The sequence below is a fragment of the Seriola dumerili genome, unplaced genomic scaffold (genome assembly GCF_002260705.1).
Source record: "Seriola dumerili isolate Sdu_G_001 unplaced genomic scaffold, Sdu_1.0 BDQW01000011.1, whole genome shotgun sequence".
NCBI classification, from domain to species: Eukaryota; Metazoa; Chordata; class Actinopteri; order Carangiformes; family Carangidae; genus Seriola; species Seriola dumerili.
Window position 1 is genome coordinate 3799634 of NW_019174266.1, and position 15191 is coordinate 3814824.

The following is a 15191-nucleotide window of genomic DNA, read 5'->3' on the forward strand; positions in this document are numbered from 1 at the left end:
TTAGCTTGGTAACATATGGCCAGTTGTGCTGTTGTCTATTGTATAATCTATTGTTTGGCCCTTGTTACAGCTTGTGATGCTGCAGCAACAGATGTTTCCTAACAACCTGTTTTAATGGTGCACCCGGATTTAGTAACTCACTATTTGAAACTAGCTGGTGGTCACTAAGAACCACTGGAAGAAGATTTTCACATTTGTTCACTTTAGTTGAGTTGGAAAAAGACTCAGAACCCTTTCTTTATTTTGACATTTAAAAACATTCAGGGTAAAAAAATGTTCATTCCCAAGGTAAAAAGCTGGAAAGTGGATGTAAAACTTGTGATTTTTGTGTAAAAAAGCAGTATGATATTTATATTGAGTGAAATAATCAAGCTATAAAATGATTTTATAGCTGCACCACACATGAAATGGAAAGGGTGATCTCCAATAGAGTTTAAAAAAGTAGAAAAAAGTTCTTTGGGTTTTAAATACGTCTGGCTGCACAGAATGAGTTTGTAATGACTGAGCCACCGGCGGATCAGTGTGAAGGACTGATTTGATGCTGTCAAGCACAATCACTGAATCAGCGTGACAGTCGATCACTTTGAGTTTGAACCAGCTTCATATCAATTAGGGGAAATAACAACGACCTTGGAGATCAGCTTTCCTGGAGCAAATACTCAGCTCTGATTGCAGAATAAACATCATGTGCGATCCACGACCTCACTTGACAACAGTGCCTGTATTTTGAGACCAAACAGCAGCATGTCGAGACCGTGTCAAAAGCAACTCTGAGCTCTAGTATCAACACAGTGAGCCACTTCTGAGCTGCTACCAGATAAGACCTCCACTGAGCCTTGTGTTGAGTGTCTGTTGTGTTTGTTTTACCCGCTGCCTCATCTCCGTCTTTACCTCCGGGGCAAACACGACGAGGCAACTGTGAGCCGCCGATTCTCCGTCTGTCTCTGCCTCTGACTCATCAAAGGACAAGTGCTTTTTCTGAGAAGTGCCGGGGATTCTTGGAAAGCCCCTCTCTCTGATTGCTTCCTGGCACTGCTTCGCTGACAGCCACAGCGTGTCAGACGTTTGAGGCTCTGTTCTGTGATGGGGACGTGTCATTTTCATTATCGCACTCTAAGGAGAAGATATTTTGGAGAGTTACACCGACTTAATCGTCTCCATTTCCTTCACCCTGCCCTCCTCTCTCACATCTCACTTCGTCCTCCGTCAGCTTCCAGACATCTCTCTCTCTCAGTCTGTTGTGTCTCTCTTATCTCTCCCTGAGCCATAAACACAGAGCTGGTCCAAAGCTTTTGGGACTGACTTTTGGCTCAGTCCCAGGTCAGTAGCTGCCCTGTCCAATTAAACGATACACATCTCCCTCACACTCGGTTGAGCAGCCCTTCCCTTCGGAGACCCGAGCTCCCATCCTGGCCTTACATGGGGAAATTCACATCTAAAGGAACAAGGAAGGTCACACTGACAGAAAGAGGCAGAGAGCACACGATCACGACTGATGCAACTGCCTTTGACTAAAAGACCATCGTGTGTTTGCTTTAACATCTCACACAGTTCAGCTGAAACACTTGTGCTCATCATTTTCACATATCGTTACAGTATCAAGGTGGAATTTCTCTACAATTAATCAATTGGCAGAATCTTAAAAATGTGCCTGAGTCACGTAATTCAAAGAGTGTTGTTCATTATTTTTTTGTCCATGTTTAACTGCGTGGGAACACAGCTGAAGTCCACACCGATTTAAAACAGCCTGCACTCCTTTACCTCATCATGATAGTGTAACTTTGATAGAACTAAATCCAGAATCAGCTGCTTTAAATTATGTTTATATCTCATTCAATTATGAAGCGCACTGGTTCAGGTTAGGGGAAGATTGTCGGCTTTGGTTAAATGATAATAAACACGTGCCTCAAGTCACTGTGAACTTTTCCTGTATTAAACCAGACCAGGATCTGTCTCTGAGCATGACCAAAGAGCTGAGAGGGACACAACAACAAGTGGATGTTATAGTGCGAGATCAGGTATTTTGGTCTGTGAATAACACAACATTTCCTCATTATGTTGATAGAAAAGTTGCAGTTACGTTTCCTTCAAAACATATTTGTTGCAACAATTTAGTTTTATATAAATGTCATTTCGAGTGCTGATTCATTCTCTCGTTGTACTGTAATGAATGGAAACCAATGGTCGTCTGGAGCGGCAGAAAAACTGCAATAAACTTTCTAAGAAACACCTGTATGTTCTGCTTAATGTTCAGTTATGATGTAAAATATTCTCAACATGATTTTTAGAACATTTATCAAATTAGAAAGGTTTCACAGAAGATGTTTTACATTACAAATATTAAGTTTTGGGATTGATTAAAACTGCTATAATCGATATATTTGTATAAACAGCAGATCAGCCAACTCTGTAGCTCCCCTCAGCTCGACAGCCTGTTTCACAGCTGGTAACTTTATTGATTTGCTTCACTCTCGCTGGTCTCAGCAGCAAACAGACAGACACAGGTAGAGAGCAGCTGGTGAACATAGTGCAGCATTTAGCAGCTGAAGAGCCAGAGATTTCCCTCAGGAGCTGGTGGAGACCAAACACAGAGCTAAAAGAAAGAGCGGGAACACTGGAGTTAGACTGGAAGGACAGAAACATGACTTCAAATGAACTTTAGTGTTGGTCTGTGTCTGCAGTAAATAGACAACTGTCTGCTAACACATTAACTTTATAATGTGACAATATGTTTGATCTGATGAAGAATCAGTTATTAAATGGACTGAGCAACTTATTTTTTACTATTTTAGTTAAAACAAACAGGTGAATTGTTTTCACAGATGACCAGCAGTGACTGTTTTGAGTGTGTGTGCTCATCAGTGGTAATTTCATAAAAGCAAAGTTACACATATGAATGCTTTGGACTGAAGTAATCCAAAAAAAAAAAAAAACATGAAGTCACTTCTCTCACTTTCACTCGATGTTTGGCTTCAGTTTTTGAACATGAAAAGACAGCAGCTCCGGTCACTGACTGGTTGGCCCCCTCGCTACAGGGGCCCTTACAGAGGTGAGCAGGGGTCAGCCCGCCTCCTCCTGCACTCATTAAGACTATAGCAGCACATTAGTGAATAGCTCCGGGGCAGGGAGAGGGAAATGGCTTTAATCAATATGAGACCAGTTGTTTATTTTGACTGACATTAGTCGCTCTCGTGAAAAAACACCAGCCACACCCAACGCAAACGCCACTAAAGCACCTCAATGAAAACAAACACCACTCAGAATGAGGCTGGAACCGTCGTCTCTATGAGCTTTTATTTGAAAATGGATGTTTCATAAACAGACAGATTTAACGCTAATGAATCGTTCGATAAAACTTTGCTGAATCTAAACTCTAATGATTTTATTGATGCAAGTTGGTGAATAAATTATAATCTTGTTTCGGACTGTTGGTCAGATATAATAAGCAAATCTGAAGATATATATTATAAACAAAATGACTGATTGATTAATAAAAATCACTCGGCAGATTATCAGTAATGAAGATAATCATTAGTTTTCCCACTACGCTGTGTGTCCAACTGCAAACTCTGTGAAACTTTAACCTTCAATGATCTTTGGTAGATTGCGATGATTAATCCTTTAATGGATCAGTTGATGGACAGGAAATTAATTAATTAATGCTCCAGTGAATATTGTTTGGTGTTGGACACAAGAAGACATGTGAAGACGTCACCTTGGAAACTTTAGATGATTTATCTCTATTTGCTGATACTTTATTAATCAAATGTTTAAATCGATTAATTGATAAAATACATCGGTTTTGAACGTTGTAGCTGTGTTCATGAATATCTCTCCTATTACTCTGTAATTTGATGCAGATCTCGATGAAGAATTTCTAAATATTTTCTTTTATTAGAATAATTATAAATTTAATAAAAAAAGGATTTTGCAGCTCTGGCAGAAACAATCACTGATACTTCAGTCCACACACAGACAGTCAGACAGGTGACATAACCTTCAACTAAGCTTCATGAGCGGAGGTGAAACTCTCCCCACCCTTTATAATTCCTCTGTAACGTGACTGAACTCACACACCTTTCCTTAAACACACCCTGACAGGTAGCTCTCACGTTCCCACCCTGCACAAATAAACAACAGTCTCATGCTGTTATCATGCAGCTACATTGAAGCTATTGTGCTGCGCTGGTTAGAGTGCACGGCAGGTGAGAATGTGTCCTCTGACCTGCGGGAAGGTGCGAGTCACGTCAACACCGGAGACACCTGACTGAAGGTCTCTGCTCCTCTGGTTTCTTCGTGTGGGATCTCAGTCTAAGTGTTTCTGTATGGTGACCTGTAGGCGTTCTTTTTACAATTGTCTGCACACCCACAGAGTTTGGAAAAGCAATACGTCTTCCAACCAGGGGCCAGTCTTGACCTTTGACCCGCCAAGAGATTTAGCTGTGACCCACCCAGAATTTGGGAGAGCCGGGTGGAGGGTCTGATGGTTATATGGAGCGCGCTGCTGAATGAATTGACGCAACCTTTAACAGATGTTCGGTGCGAAGGCCCGGAGGTCAGCTCTGACCCCTGGATCTGTATTGACTATGAATGAGGCAGCAACAATCGAGCGCTCTGTGGCCTCGGTCGGCACGCACTAACAAAACCAGCCTCTTTGAACGCAAGTGGAAGGTCTTTGTGCCTCAGCAGCTGCTTCACTTGAAGATGTAGTAAAACATTTTAGAGAAAAGAAATGAAATACAATTGTATGTTTGGACAAAACACCCAGAGAGGGCTGAGGTAAATCACTAAATGAAAAGCAAACATCGGTATCGTGTTGTTGGTTTTGCTGTTGCCATAATGTCTAGACTCAGCCTCTTGCTCAACTATGGTCCCTTCCCTTCCTTTCCCTTCCCCTCGTTTCGCTTCACTTCACTTGCTCCTTCCACGACAGGGAGAACAAACTTGGTACACCGTCATACCTCAGGGATTATGAGATTATCTTTTCACAGCCACTCTGACTGAAGCAGAGCCTCTCGGGTCATCTACAGTCATGGTCTCACAACATGAGAAACATGAAGACATGCATGCAAGTGACAAAAAATAACAAACATCATGAACTCTGAGCAACATTTTTAAACATTAAAAAGCAGAGACAAGTGAAGGGAATCACTTCTTCTCCAAGGCGCACGGCTTCAACAGTGAATGTCTAGATTTTACACCCAAACACATTACACCTTGCACTTAAGCTAAATAAAAATAGTTTTTTATTGAACCTGCGAACGTGCCCCGCAGGATTGGGAGGCAAGTTTCTGTCTCCATCGGTTTCATAATTACAGGTAAAAAACACTAATGGCCCAATGGCAGAAATCCCAGATCTGGATCGCCACCAAAACCAAATCAATTGTTCCTTGGCACAAAGCCGATGTGTCCATCAAATTTCATGGAAATTCTTTCAGAGGGTTTTAAAACATCACGCTGACAGACGGAGAAAGACACTAAATGGATAAAACCACAACCTTAATCCTCTTTGGAAATAAAAGGTTTCACACAGCACAAGTACGAGCTTTTCATCGGGTTCGTGCAGAGAGACACAAACACCGGGCAGTAAAGTCTTATCTGACTGAACCTTGAAACCAGACCGTGTCCATCAGTGAGATCACCGCCTGACTTCAGTGTTTTCTTTCAGAGGGAGAACAGGGGTCGGTGTGCACAAGTGACTCAAGACCAGGACCTGACTCAAAGTAACCTGGAAACGGTGTGTGGATGAGCGGGGTGTTGTAGCGGGACCCGAGTGTTCACAAGGTTAAAAAGCTTCCATGTTCCTCAGCTTAAGCAACTGAGATACAGCTGTGGTTTTCACCAGATGTTTTCCTTCTGTTACTCACGTTGTGGAACTGCGGGTTTTGAATCGTTAGAGTTTATGTGATTTTGTTAAATTAATGAAGCGACTTAAATCAATTCTCTTTAGGATTCTGGGTCAGCTCTTGATGAATTCGGCCGCCGTGTCGCAGCATTTAGTTCCCAACTGAAACAAATGAAGCTTGTTCACTGCTTCATGTTGGCTTCTTCTCCAAATAGTACTTACAGTGATGCACATTACCAAAATGACAGAAATGAGACTTTCTGTACTTGTGGATGAATGAATTTTACCTGGAGTCAGCCTCAATGCGCTACCATGACTTCAGTAACTGTATGTTCAGTTCAGGCTGAGCTGGTGCAAATTTGGAGCTTAAAAAACGATGTTCTGACTGTATTGTGGATCAGAGGCTGTGTACGCATCTGGGGCCTATTATGGTATGTGCCTGTCATGGCACATCTGTAAAAAATGAACAATTCACTACAAAGAAACGCACTACCTCAGCTTTGAGTGTGTGAAATAAAAGCAATTTTCTAAATAAAAATAAAATAGCAGAAAATATAAGTTTGGGGCTCTGCAGGGGTTAGGGGTCGCTGGAGGGAACAGACACTTCACAAAGAGTCATTCAAAACACTGATGGCTTCTCCAGAGTTAAAAGTTCACATCCACAGGGCAGAAATGAATTGAAATTCCTGGCCGCAGGAGAAAGTGACACCAAATTAGAGTCCTCCTTTTGAAGCTATATGCTCAGTGTTCCACGGTAAGTAGATTAAAGCGTTCATGGGGCTGGTGGCTCCTTCCCAAACAAACATTCCCTCCAAAGAGATATCAGAGGGACAGGGATGGTGCCCTGAGCCAAATCTCTCTCTTTCTGACCAGTCCGTCCGACAGACACACAGAGGGGAAAATCACACTTGAACATCTTGAGTGCAGAGTGTGGAAATGTCACCAAATGGAAATGAGGACCAGAAGAAGTCAATCTAAATTTATTTCTATTAAGATACAGATTTAGGAGAATCAAAAAACTTAATGCACGGTCGCAGCAACGATTCACACCCTCTGCAGGCGCCTGTGTTTGTGCTCTCTGTTGCAGGGATGGGATTAGATAAAATATGAGCAGGGTATTTATAGCCGGTGACATTTAAGAGATAAAGGTGGTGTAGAGGGATGGGTGGAATGTAGGAGCCAGGAGTTGCAATATGGCAGATATGGCAGGAGGATTACCTCACCCACTGGCAGGAAGTAGCCTACAGCAGACTGGATATGACTTCTGCCCCCAGAGAAAACGCACACGCTCCACAGGCAGCTGCAGGATTAACTGAGCTGCTTCAAGTCAAGTTTCTCTCATGGAAAAGTCAAATAAGTGCTCTGACAAGACTGCAAAACAACTTGGTTAAAGTGTGTGAAGCCACAACATGAAGCACTTTTTTTTTCCTGCAGCTCTTTTAATGAAATGAACCACTGAACAAACAGCTTAAAAAAAAAAAAAAAACTCAACTGTCCCTGGAATTTATCACCTCCCATCCTTCACTGTACTGCAAGAACATTTCAAGGCTTTGCAGCTCCTTGCAAGCAAAATAACTCAAGGTAAATATTTAAAGCCTCCACACATTTCTCCACTGAAATGCAGCTCAATCAGAGAACAAACAGCCACCGCTCAGGAAAAAAAAACTAAAAGTCAACCTGTCTCTGGAATTTATCACTTCCCATCAAGGCTGGAAAACTCCTTCTGCATCACGCTAACTCCCTTCTCATGCAAACCTCCCAGAAACCTTCACCAGAGACACGTGCAGAGTGAGAGCCTTACCTGGTCAGAAGTGAGGACATGGTCGAGCCTTGTGGATTGGGTTCAGGTATGTTACATTCGCGGTCAGGTGCTGTTTGGTTCCCGTATCATGGCGTGAAACGTCGCGGCTCAAATGCACAGCGCATCCCAGCTGCAGGCTGCTCCGACACACAGACTTCAGACCCAACACCCTCCATGTCCAACTCTCTCCTGGGGGGGGGGTTTCTTCGTCCTCTTCTAATTCTTATTTTTCTTTTTTAAAAGACACTTTAAAGTAACTTCCTCTCTTCTCTTCTTTCTCTCTCTCAGCTGCAGAACTTCTCCATCCAAACAGCTGTGTTAGTTCCCTGAACACATCTCATCACTTTTGTCTCTCTGGACGAGCAAAGTGTAAAAAAAAAAGAAAAGAAAAAAAGAGACGCATCTTCTGTTGCACATTCAGGTGCAAAAACAAGTGAAGGGAAATTTGACACGAGGTTCTTTCTCTGTCTCTTCTTTACAGTAATAACCACCAGCTGTGGTTCACATCCCTCTTGTCCCACATGGACAAACAGTGTAAAACGTGTCCGAGTCTTACTGTCGCCTCCAGGCAGGTGAGTTTCTGGCTCAGTCCTGGAGCAGCAGGTAGCTCCGGTACCTGCGTCCTCTCTTCTCCTTCTGGCCCTCCTCTCAGTCCAGAGAGCTCCGATGTGCGACCAGAGTCCAGCAGCAAAGCCCGGTGAAGAGCGCAGAGAGTCCCCGGCGGCGCAGCACCGTCCTCGGCTGTGTGAGCGCGGTGAGGGAGTCTCTCTCTCTCTCTCTCTCTCTCTCTCTCTCTCTCTCTCTCTCTCTCTCTCTCTTCTCTCTCTCTCTCTCTCTCTCTCTCTCTCTTCCTCTCTCTCTCTCTCTCTCTCTCTCTCTCTCTCATCTCTCGTCTCTTCTCTCTCCTCTCCTCTCTCTCTCTCTCTCTCTTTCCAACCTGAGCGCTACATTCCTGTGGTGAACACGCCTCTCTCCTCCAATCACAGCCCAGCAGCTCCTCTGATAGCAAGACGTTTCCTTCACAAATCATCAAGGTTAAAAGGTTCTTCTGCTGTGCGGAGGATAAACTCAAAAACTGAAGTAAAAGCGGGAAATACCACCAGTGGAACAACATAATACTCTGTGTCGTTCAAACACATGCATTCATCATATCAAAGCAACCAGGTACTGCACAGTGTAGAAATGTTGCCATGGACACAGAGTGAGTCAAGCAACTTGTCAATGAATCTATTTGTCAGTGTTCCTGAATAAAAGAAATATGTTATAGTGAGTGTAAAGTCTTAATAAGGGAAGTAAAGTCAGGACTAGCTAGAGGTGAAAAAGTCTCCCAAAAAGAAAATAGGGTCTGCCGGTCACCAGATCTCAACCCAGCTGAACTTGTATGTTAGATTTTGCAGAGATGTATTGTGCAATCATGGAGGACTTGTCCCCTCTGGCTATATAAATGTGTATTTATCCTGCTGCCATTTATTAGCCAGCTTCAATGTACTGCGTTTGGCTTCAAGCCCCAGAAACAAACCAGTACTCTCATGCTACCTGAGCACAGGTTTGCTGTGTCTCTTAGTTTGTGGTAAATATAGTTGGGAGTATTTTTAATATAAATATTTGATCAAGTGAAAAAAGTAAATATACTGGGCCCCTCTAAAAGAAGAACAGTCTGGAGCTGCCCCTGTTTGTCATTTCAGTTTATGTTGTGCTTTAGTTGTTACAGAAAAATACATTTCAAATGAATCAATGATCCGCCCTCAGGTGTTTTCGCTGACATGCCTGGTTAGACTTTGGTTCACTACAGTGCAGGCTGTAAAACTGTGCTTCACTGAAACCTCCATCACTCTCTACCTGCACCTGTTCAGGTGGGATAACTTAGACTCTCATCATTATTGGTATGTGGAGATCAGTGACCTCATGCAGTTCCCAGTATGTTTGTCAAACTTTACCCAGAGCAGAAGTCTAACCAGCAGGGAAACTAAAAACACCTGTGATGGCGTGCAGGACCTTTAATATTACACAGTATTCATTCGACAGAGACTTATATTTGACCTTTTGACCTTTAATGTAGTTACTGTACAAGCGGCAGTACAATCACAGCTGCAGTGAACCCTCAGACAGCAAGTTTTCCCTCAGACTTAGCTCAGCTTAATTTAAGTCTTTAAGTTAAATACAATTAAATAATGAGAAAAAATGAAAACACAAGTGCTTACACAGCTTCAAAATAAAAGATCACACACAAATTATCTTCCACCTTCTCCATTTTCCATCCTTTCACTCCCTCCCTCATCTCAACTTGACTCACTCCTTCTTCCCATCAGCTCCGTGACTCCTCTGTTTCACCCTCTGACTGCTTCAGGGAGATAAACCTCATCTTCATCTGCATGTCAAGACACCGTTCGGTGATCATCACTTCATACCAGCGATCCTTTTCCACAGGGACGTGTAAAATGTGTAACTGTATCCCTGGGGCATTTCCTTTGTCTCTCACTGAACTTTATATTTGAAGTGCCACATCCCCATTTAGCAGGTTTTGTTTCACAGTTGGAGTTTGTGATGTATGAGGCAGTAACATGCAGGTCCTCTCCAGTTTCCTACTGAGCTTGTACAAATGGGATGACTTAATGGTGGTGGAGCAACCACACTGACCTCTCTGTGAACTCAGAGCACTGTCTCCACCTCAGTCTGTCACAGTCCCTTTAAGCTCAGCCAAGGCCGAGACAATTCATCTGAGCCGCGCTAATGCTTCAGCACGCGACCTTCAACTATCATCTGGAGCCGAGCAGACATAACAGAGAAAACAGGACGGAGCTGCGGGGATGTTAAAGCTGTCTTAACTGTCTCAGGGTCTTAGCTATCAGTTTCCACTACCACTTGTCGGCTTGTTCATGTTCTGCAGGGTCATGTAGCCGGTGTAAATATTATTCTGAAGCGGACTGCTCACCGGTACACAGGATGTGATGCCGCAGTCATTTGACGCCCATTGCAAATGCCAAAGGAATGATTTACAAACCTACAAATGTTGACATGCAGACAACATGAGCCTGCAGCGTCATAAACCTACAGGAGCATCAGACAGGCGGCAGCAGTCAGCAGCCGTGTGTCCAGGTCTGTCACTCGGTTTATCAAGTGGTCTTTTCTTCTCAATAACACATCGTTTTATTTGATTTAACCATCAGAGGAGGTGGAGGACTAGAATGTTCTTCTCAAGTAGAAATATCGTTGCTTCACATAAAGAAAAAAAACATGTTTTTAACAGGTAAATCTGGCAATGTTCCATATTTTTTTTTATTGACGATAAATCCTTAATTTTTTTTTACCCAGTCTGTCTATCGTACTCAGCCCGAGGCCGGCTGGTTCCTACCGAACACATACACTAAAATTTATAGTTTCATTTTTTTTTTTTTTTTAAAAGGTTCAGTCATGTCCTCAAACAGCTGCTCACTGTAATTTTTGGCAAACGTTACGCAAACGGTAGCACGTAGTGCATTTGTTGGGAACTATTTTCAGCAGCGGATTAATCCACATTTGGTGCTCCAGTGAGTATTTTGGCCAGCAGGACGTTGTGTGTGGGACTGAGTCAAAATAAACTACAGTGTGTGTGTGTGTGTGTGTGTGTGTGTGTGTGTGTTCACCCAGTGTTTTAGCTCTGTGGTTCAGAGGAATGAGATATATCAGGATGTGTGTCACTGCACAGTGGTTTATCTGCAATGCAAATATACAGATACCAGGGAAGTCAGTCAGTGCTGAGTCTATAAAGTCAATCTATACAAATTACATTTGATCATTTACACATAAAAAACAAAATAAATACTATTTACTACCACAAATACCGGTGTACTACACATATACTTTATACACCATTAAAAAAAAAGAAATATTAACTTTTCCAAAAAACCTTTTTATTCACTGTTGGTTTCGTTGTGTCCTATTTTAAGCGCTGGGTTTAAGGAAACAATGTTTGCACGTACTGGAAATGATGCAGAAGATAAAATCTGTGGTTTTCACACATGTAACACTGAACGTGATGCTATGTATTATTATTATTTTTTTAAAACACACATTTATTGTTACCACTAGTAACCAAAGGTGTTGACAAATCAGTGGGGGCTTGAATTGTGTAACTTCACTGTATTATTCAAGGGAAAAAGAGTAAGTAGTTACATAAAGTAGGAATATTAAGGTCATTTGTTTCATCCAGCAGATTCATATTGTGGCTCAGGGATCTTTAGACTTTACGTCTTGTTATATTCTTCTGCTCTTGGAGGAACAATTTCTCTGTTTTCTTCCCTTTTGTGTTGTAAAGGATTTCATCATCATCATGAAGGTGAAAGGAAATGTGCAGCTAGTCAAATCTGGAGATTTGAGCTGTAGATTTTTATGACACTGATGTCCATGCAGTGAAATGAAGGCAGTGCTGGGAGTTCATAAACGTTATAGAAATGTTTCCATCCGCAGCGACTGGCTTCCTCTCTACCTGTGTATATAATGATTAGATAAGTGCTCCCAGGTCTCTGTGCTTGTCCCAGCATGTAGACAGATTTTCCTGCACCCTCCCTATAGTTCCCCCATCATTACTGAACACACTTCACCGTTAAGTGCTCTGTGTGTGTGTTTACTGAGAGACAGATAGCCAAGTGTTTACAGTAATCATCACATTCATACATGTACTCTCTCTCTTTCCCTGTGTGTGTGTGTGTGTGTGTGTGTGTGTGTGTGTGTGTAGCCTGCTGCTCTGTAATAAGAGGCTTCTGAACCGAAGAGACAGTTTACTGCTCCTCAAAGACATTATGGAGGGGGGGGGGACTACACCCCCCTATCCATCCACCGCCCTCTCTCTCAGGTTTTTACTGAGCTTGGCAGCCTGCCAGCATGAATGGAGAACCTTGATGGGTGGACTGGGTTTCACACACCGGCTCTGATGAGAGACTGCCGGCGGCGGTGTTAAAAGTCATATACATTACATGTGGCCTCAACACAGCTGCAGCCGGGAAGTTACCTGTTGTGCATTAGCTTGTAAGACGTCATATGTGTTAACATAAACAGAGCTAAGCACGGCGACACCCACAGTGGTTACTAAACTGTTAATGTTGGAATCACGGAGGTGAGCTCATCTTAGTTGCACCTGTGTGTTCATGTGATTAACATGGAGCATTCATTTTTAAGGGGAAGACACAATCAGCAGCATCTGAGGGGGAACCCTTTAAACGCAGGTGTTAGAGAAGCGGAGAGCTTTCGGTTCGACTAACTATATTGTTACATAGTTAAGGCAGTTTGTCATTGTTTCTCAGAGGGTGACATGTTGTTACAAGGTGAAACATTTGAATATTTGACATTTGTGATGATTTTTTTTTGAGGATTTTTGTAAGGGTTTGGCCAATATTCAGGAGATCGCAGTAGAACCAAAGGATTTGTATTGCAATTCTGATCTAAGGTGCTATCATGCTATCATCCAGGTGTCTGTGGTCTGCATTGCACTGAACAAGCTAGGTTCGTTTTGAACAAACTGTAAATCACAAACTTACCTCTGTTATGAAAACACGTGATAAGAAGATGCAGTTGTTTGTTGCCGAGGTCGACACAAGGTTCTTCATCCTCTAGAAGAGTTGGAAATATGAGTTCAGCTGACATCCAGGAAGATGTTACATTAGCACTCACTTTTAAATATGAACATGACTTTAAGAAATGTGTTATTTGTACAAAATGACGTATGTATTAACTCATTGACTGGAAGATTTGAAGCACTCACTTGTTCACTTTTCAACAGCTGTCAGTCGTTCACTCTAACGAGCTCGTTAGTAGTTGATTGTGACATGAGGAGATCAGCTGGATCGTTTCTGTAGAGAAAGACTCACCGCGGTTCATTGTCAGTCTTTAAAACACCGTCCATTATATTTTCAAACACTGTAATGATACAGAGATGTGTTTCTTTTCTCTCGGCTGAATCTGAAAGACTGTTTTTTTATTTTTTTTATTTAAAGACGACTAATAGTTCAGCCCCACATCACGTTATACATTAACATGTCTCATTTGAGTCAAGCGTTTGACTTATTTTCAGCCATAATGTCTTCTCAGCATACACACAGTGGAAAAATAAACATTTTGGTGTCACAAAGCTGTGAAAGAATTACAAACCCTATCCATGTAAACAGTCCAGAGACACACACACCAGACTGTTCATAACAGCACAGTATGAAGTGATTGACGCAGCAGAGAGTGTCACATTATATTCTCAACAGCCTCCTTTTGTTTGACATGAAGTTGTAAATATTAGAACAGATTTTAAATTATATAACCATCTGTATGTGAGTGGAAGCAGGTCACTCTACAGCACTTGAAGCTTTATATGTGAACAATGAATTTATGTCTATTTTGAAGTGTATAAATATTTCATTCTTGATCTTTTTCAGTTTTTGTTTTTGCTTCACATGATCAATAGTCTAGATGCACATCTAGATCCAAATTCTGACAATAATCAAAAATGTTGCTTGTGCAACCTTGGCAGAGGAATGCCATTTTACTTTTTGCATGTTTACTCAACGGGCTGAAACTGTGTCTGTAACCACAAAACAGGCAGGTCTGGGCAAAACAGACAGGTAATTAAAATTTGGATGAGTGTCATCAAGCAGTGGAGAAAAAAAAACACTTATCATTGGGAGCAGCATATTTGTAAATTTAATCAACACAAGAGGATGTGGTTGCTTCAACAACACACGACGAAACTGACAAATGAACTGGACTGAGTTCACTTCACTTTTATACTAGACATGTGGTTCAGCTGAAAAAAAGATGAAAGAGGTAAAAGAAGGTATAAAGTATGAAAATTCTCTGATTGTCTACATATGCAACAAAATGGCACCATCCCAGCATGCATCATGGGTGGTAATTGAAGTAGAGTGGAGGTGTATTTGCCTGCTGGATGACATGACAGGCCTTTTATTTTTGAGAGCCTTTAAGTCTTCAGGAGACCCTGCAGGCACTTCCTGCTTTCATCTCGGGCTGTCGTCCGTCACCTGGGCAACACATCGCCGTATACATGGATGTGATGTTATGACATGTTTTGGATGTGGCGCTGGCTTAATGGCTGTAACAGGATTATGTAGTGAGCATGCACTCTGAAGGGGGCTGTGAAGGTTTGATGCATGGGGTTCATAAAGTTCATAAAATAAAGGATGTGGAACAAAGACAACAATAACTTTGATTTACTGCTGGCAGGGAGGTATGAGAGAATTGCACACTCAGGTTAACAATTCTCAAAAACAGCGTTGCTTCACGGACCCTGAGTTCAGTCGAGCTTGTTCCTCAGAGCTCGAGTCAGTCATGAAGATATGTGTTGTCCAAACTCATCAGAATAAGAGCTATTCATCACATGCAACCACCGTGGTAATTTTACCAGCTGCTTTTCGCATAAGAGAAAACAACACACGCAAAAAGCCACTTGAATCCTCCAGTAAATACCATCCACTGCGTTTACTGGACTGTTTGAATACTGTGAAACAGGCTGAACATCTGCGACACGAGTTTACGTACAGTCTGCAGGTTATACGGACTGACTGC

At 42.2% G+C, this 15191-nt stretch overlaps 1 protein-coding gene across 2 annotated transcripts in view; it reads right to left on the reverse strand.

Annotated features, from left to right (window-relative positions):
• adamtsl5 (ADAMTS like 5) overlaps positions 1–7833 on the reverse strand; it is a 31265-nt gene extending 23432 nt beyond the window's left edge. For both annotated transcript variants that reach the window (XM_022747635.1, XM_022747627.1), the window contains exon 1: positions 7647–7833. In XM_022747635.1, coding sequence (XP_022603356.1) covers positions 7647–7666 — 20 coding nt within the window. In that variant the 5' untranslated portion in view covers positions 7667–7833. The remainder of the gene's footprint in view (positions 1–7646) is intronic.
• Between the last annotated feature and the right edge of the window lie 7358 nt (positions 7834–15191).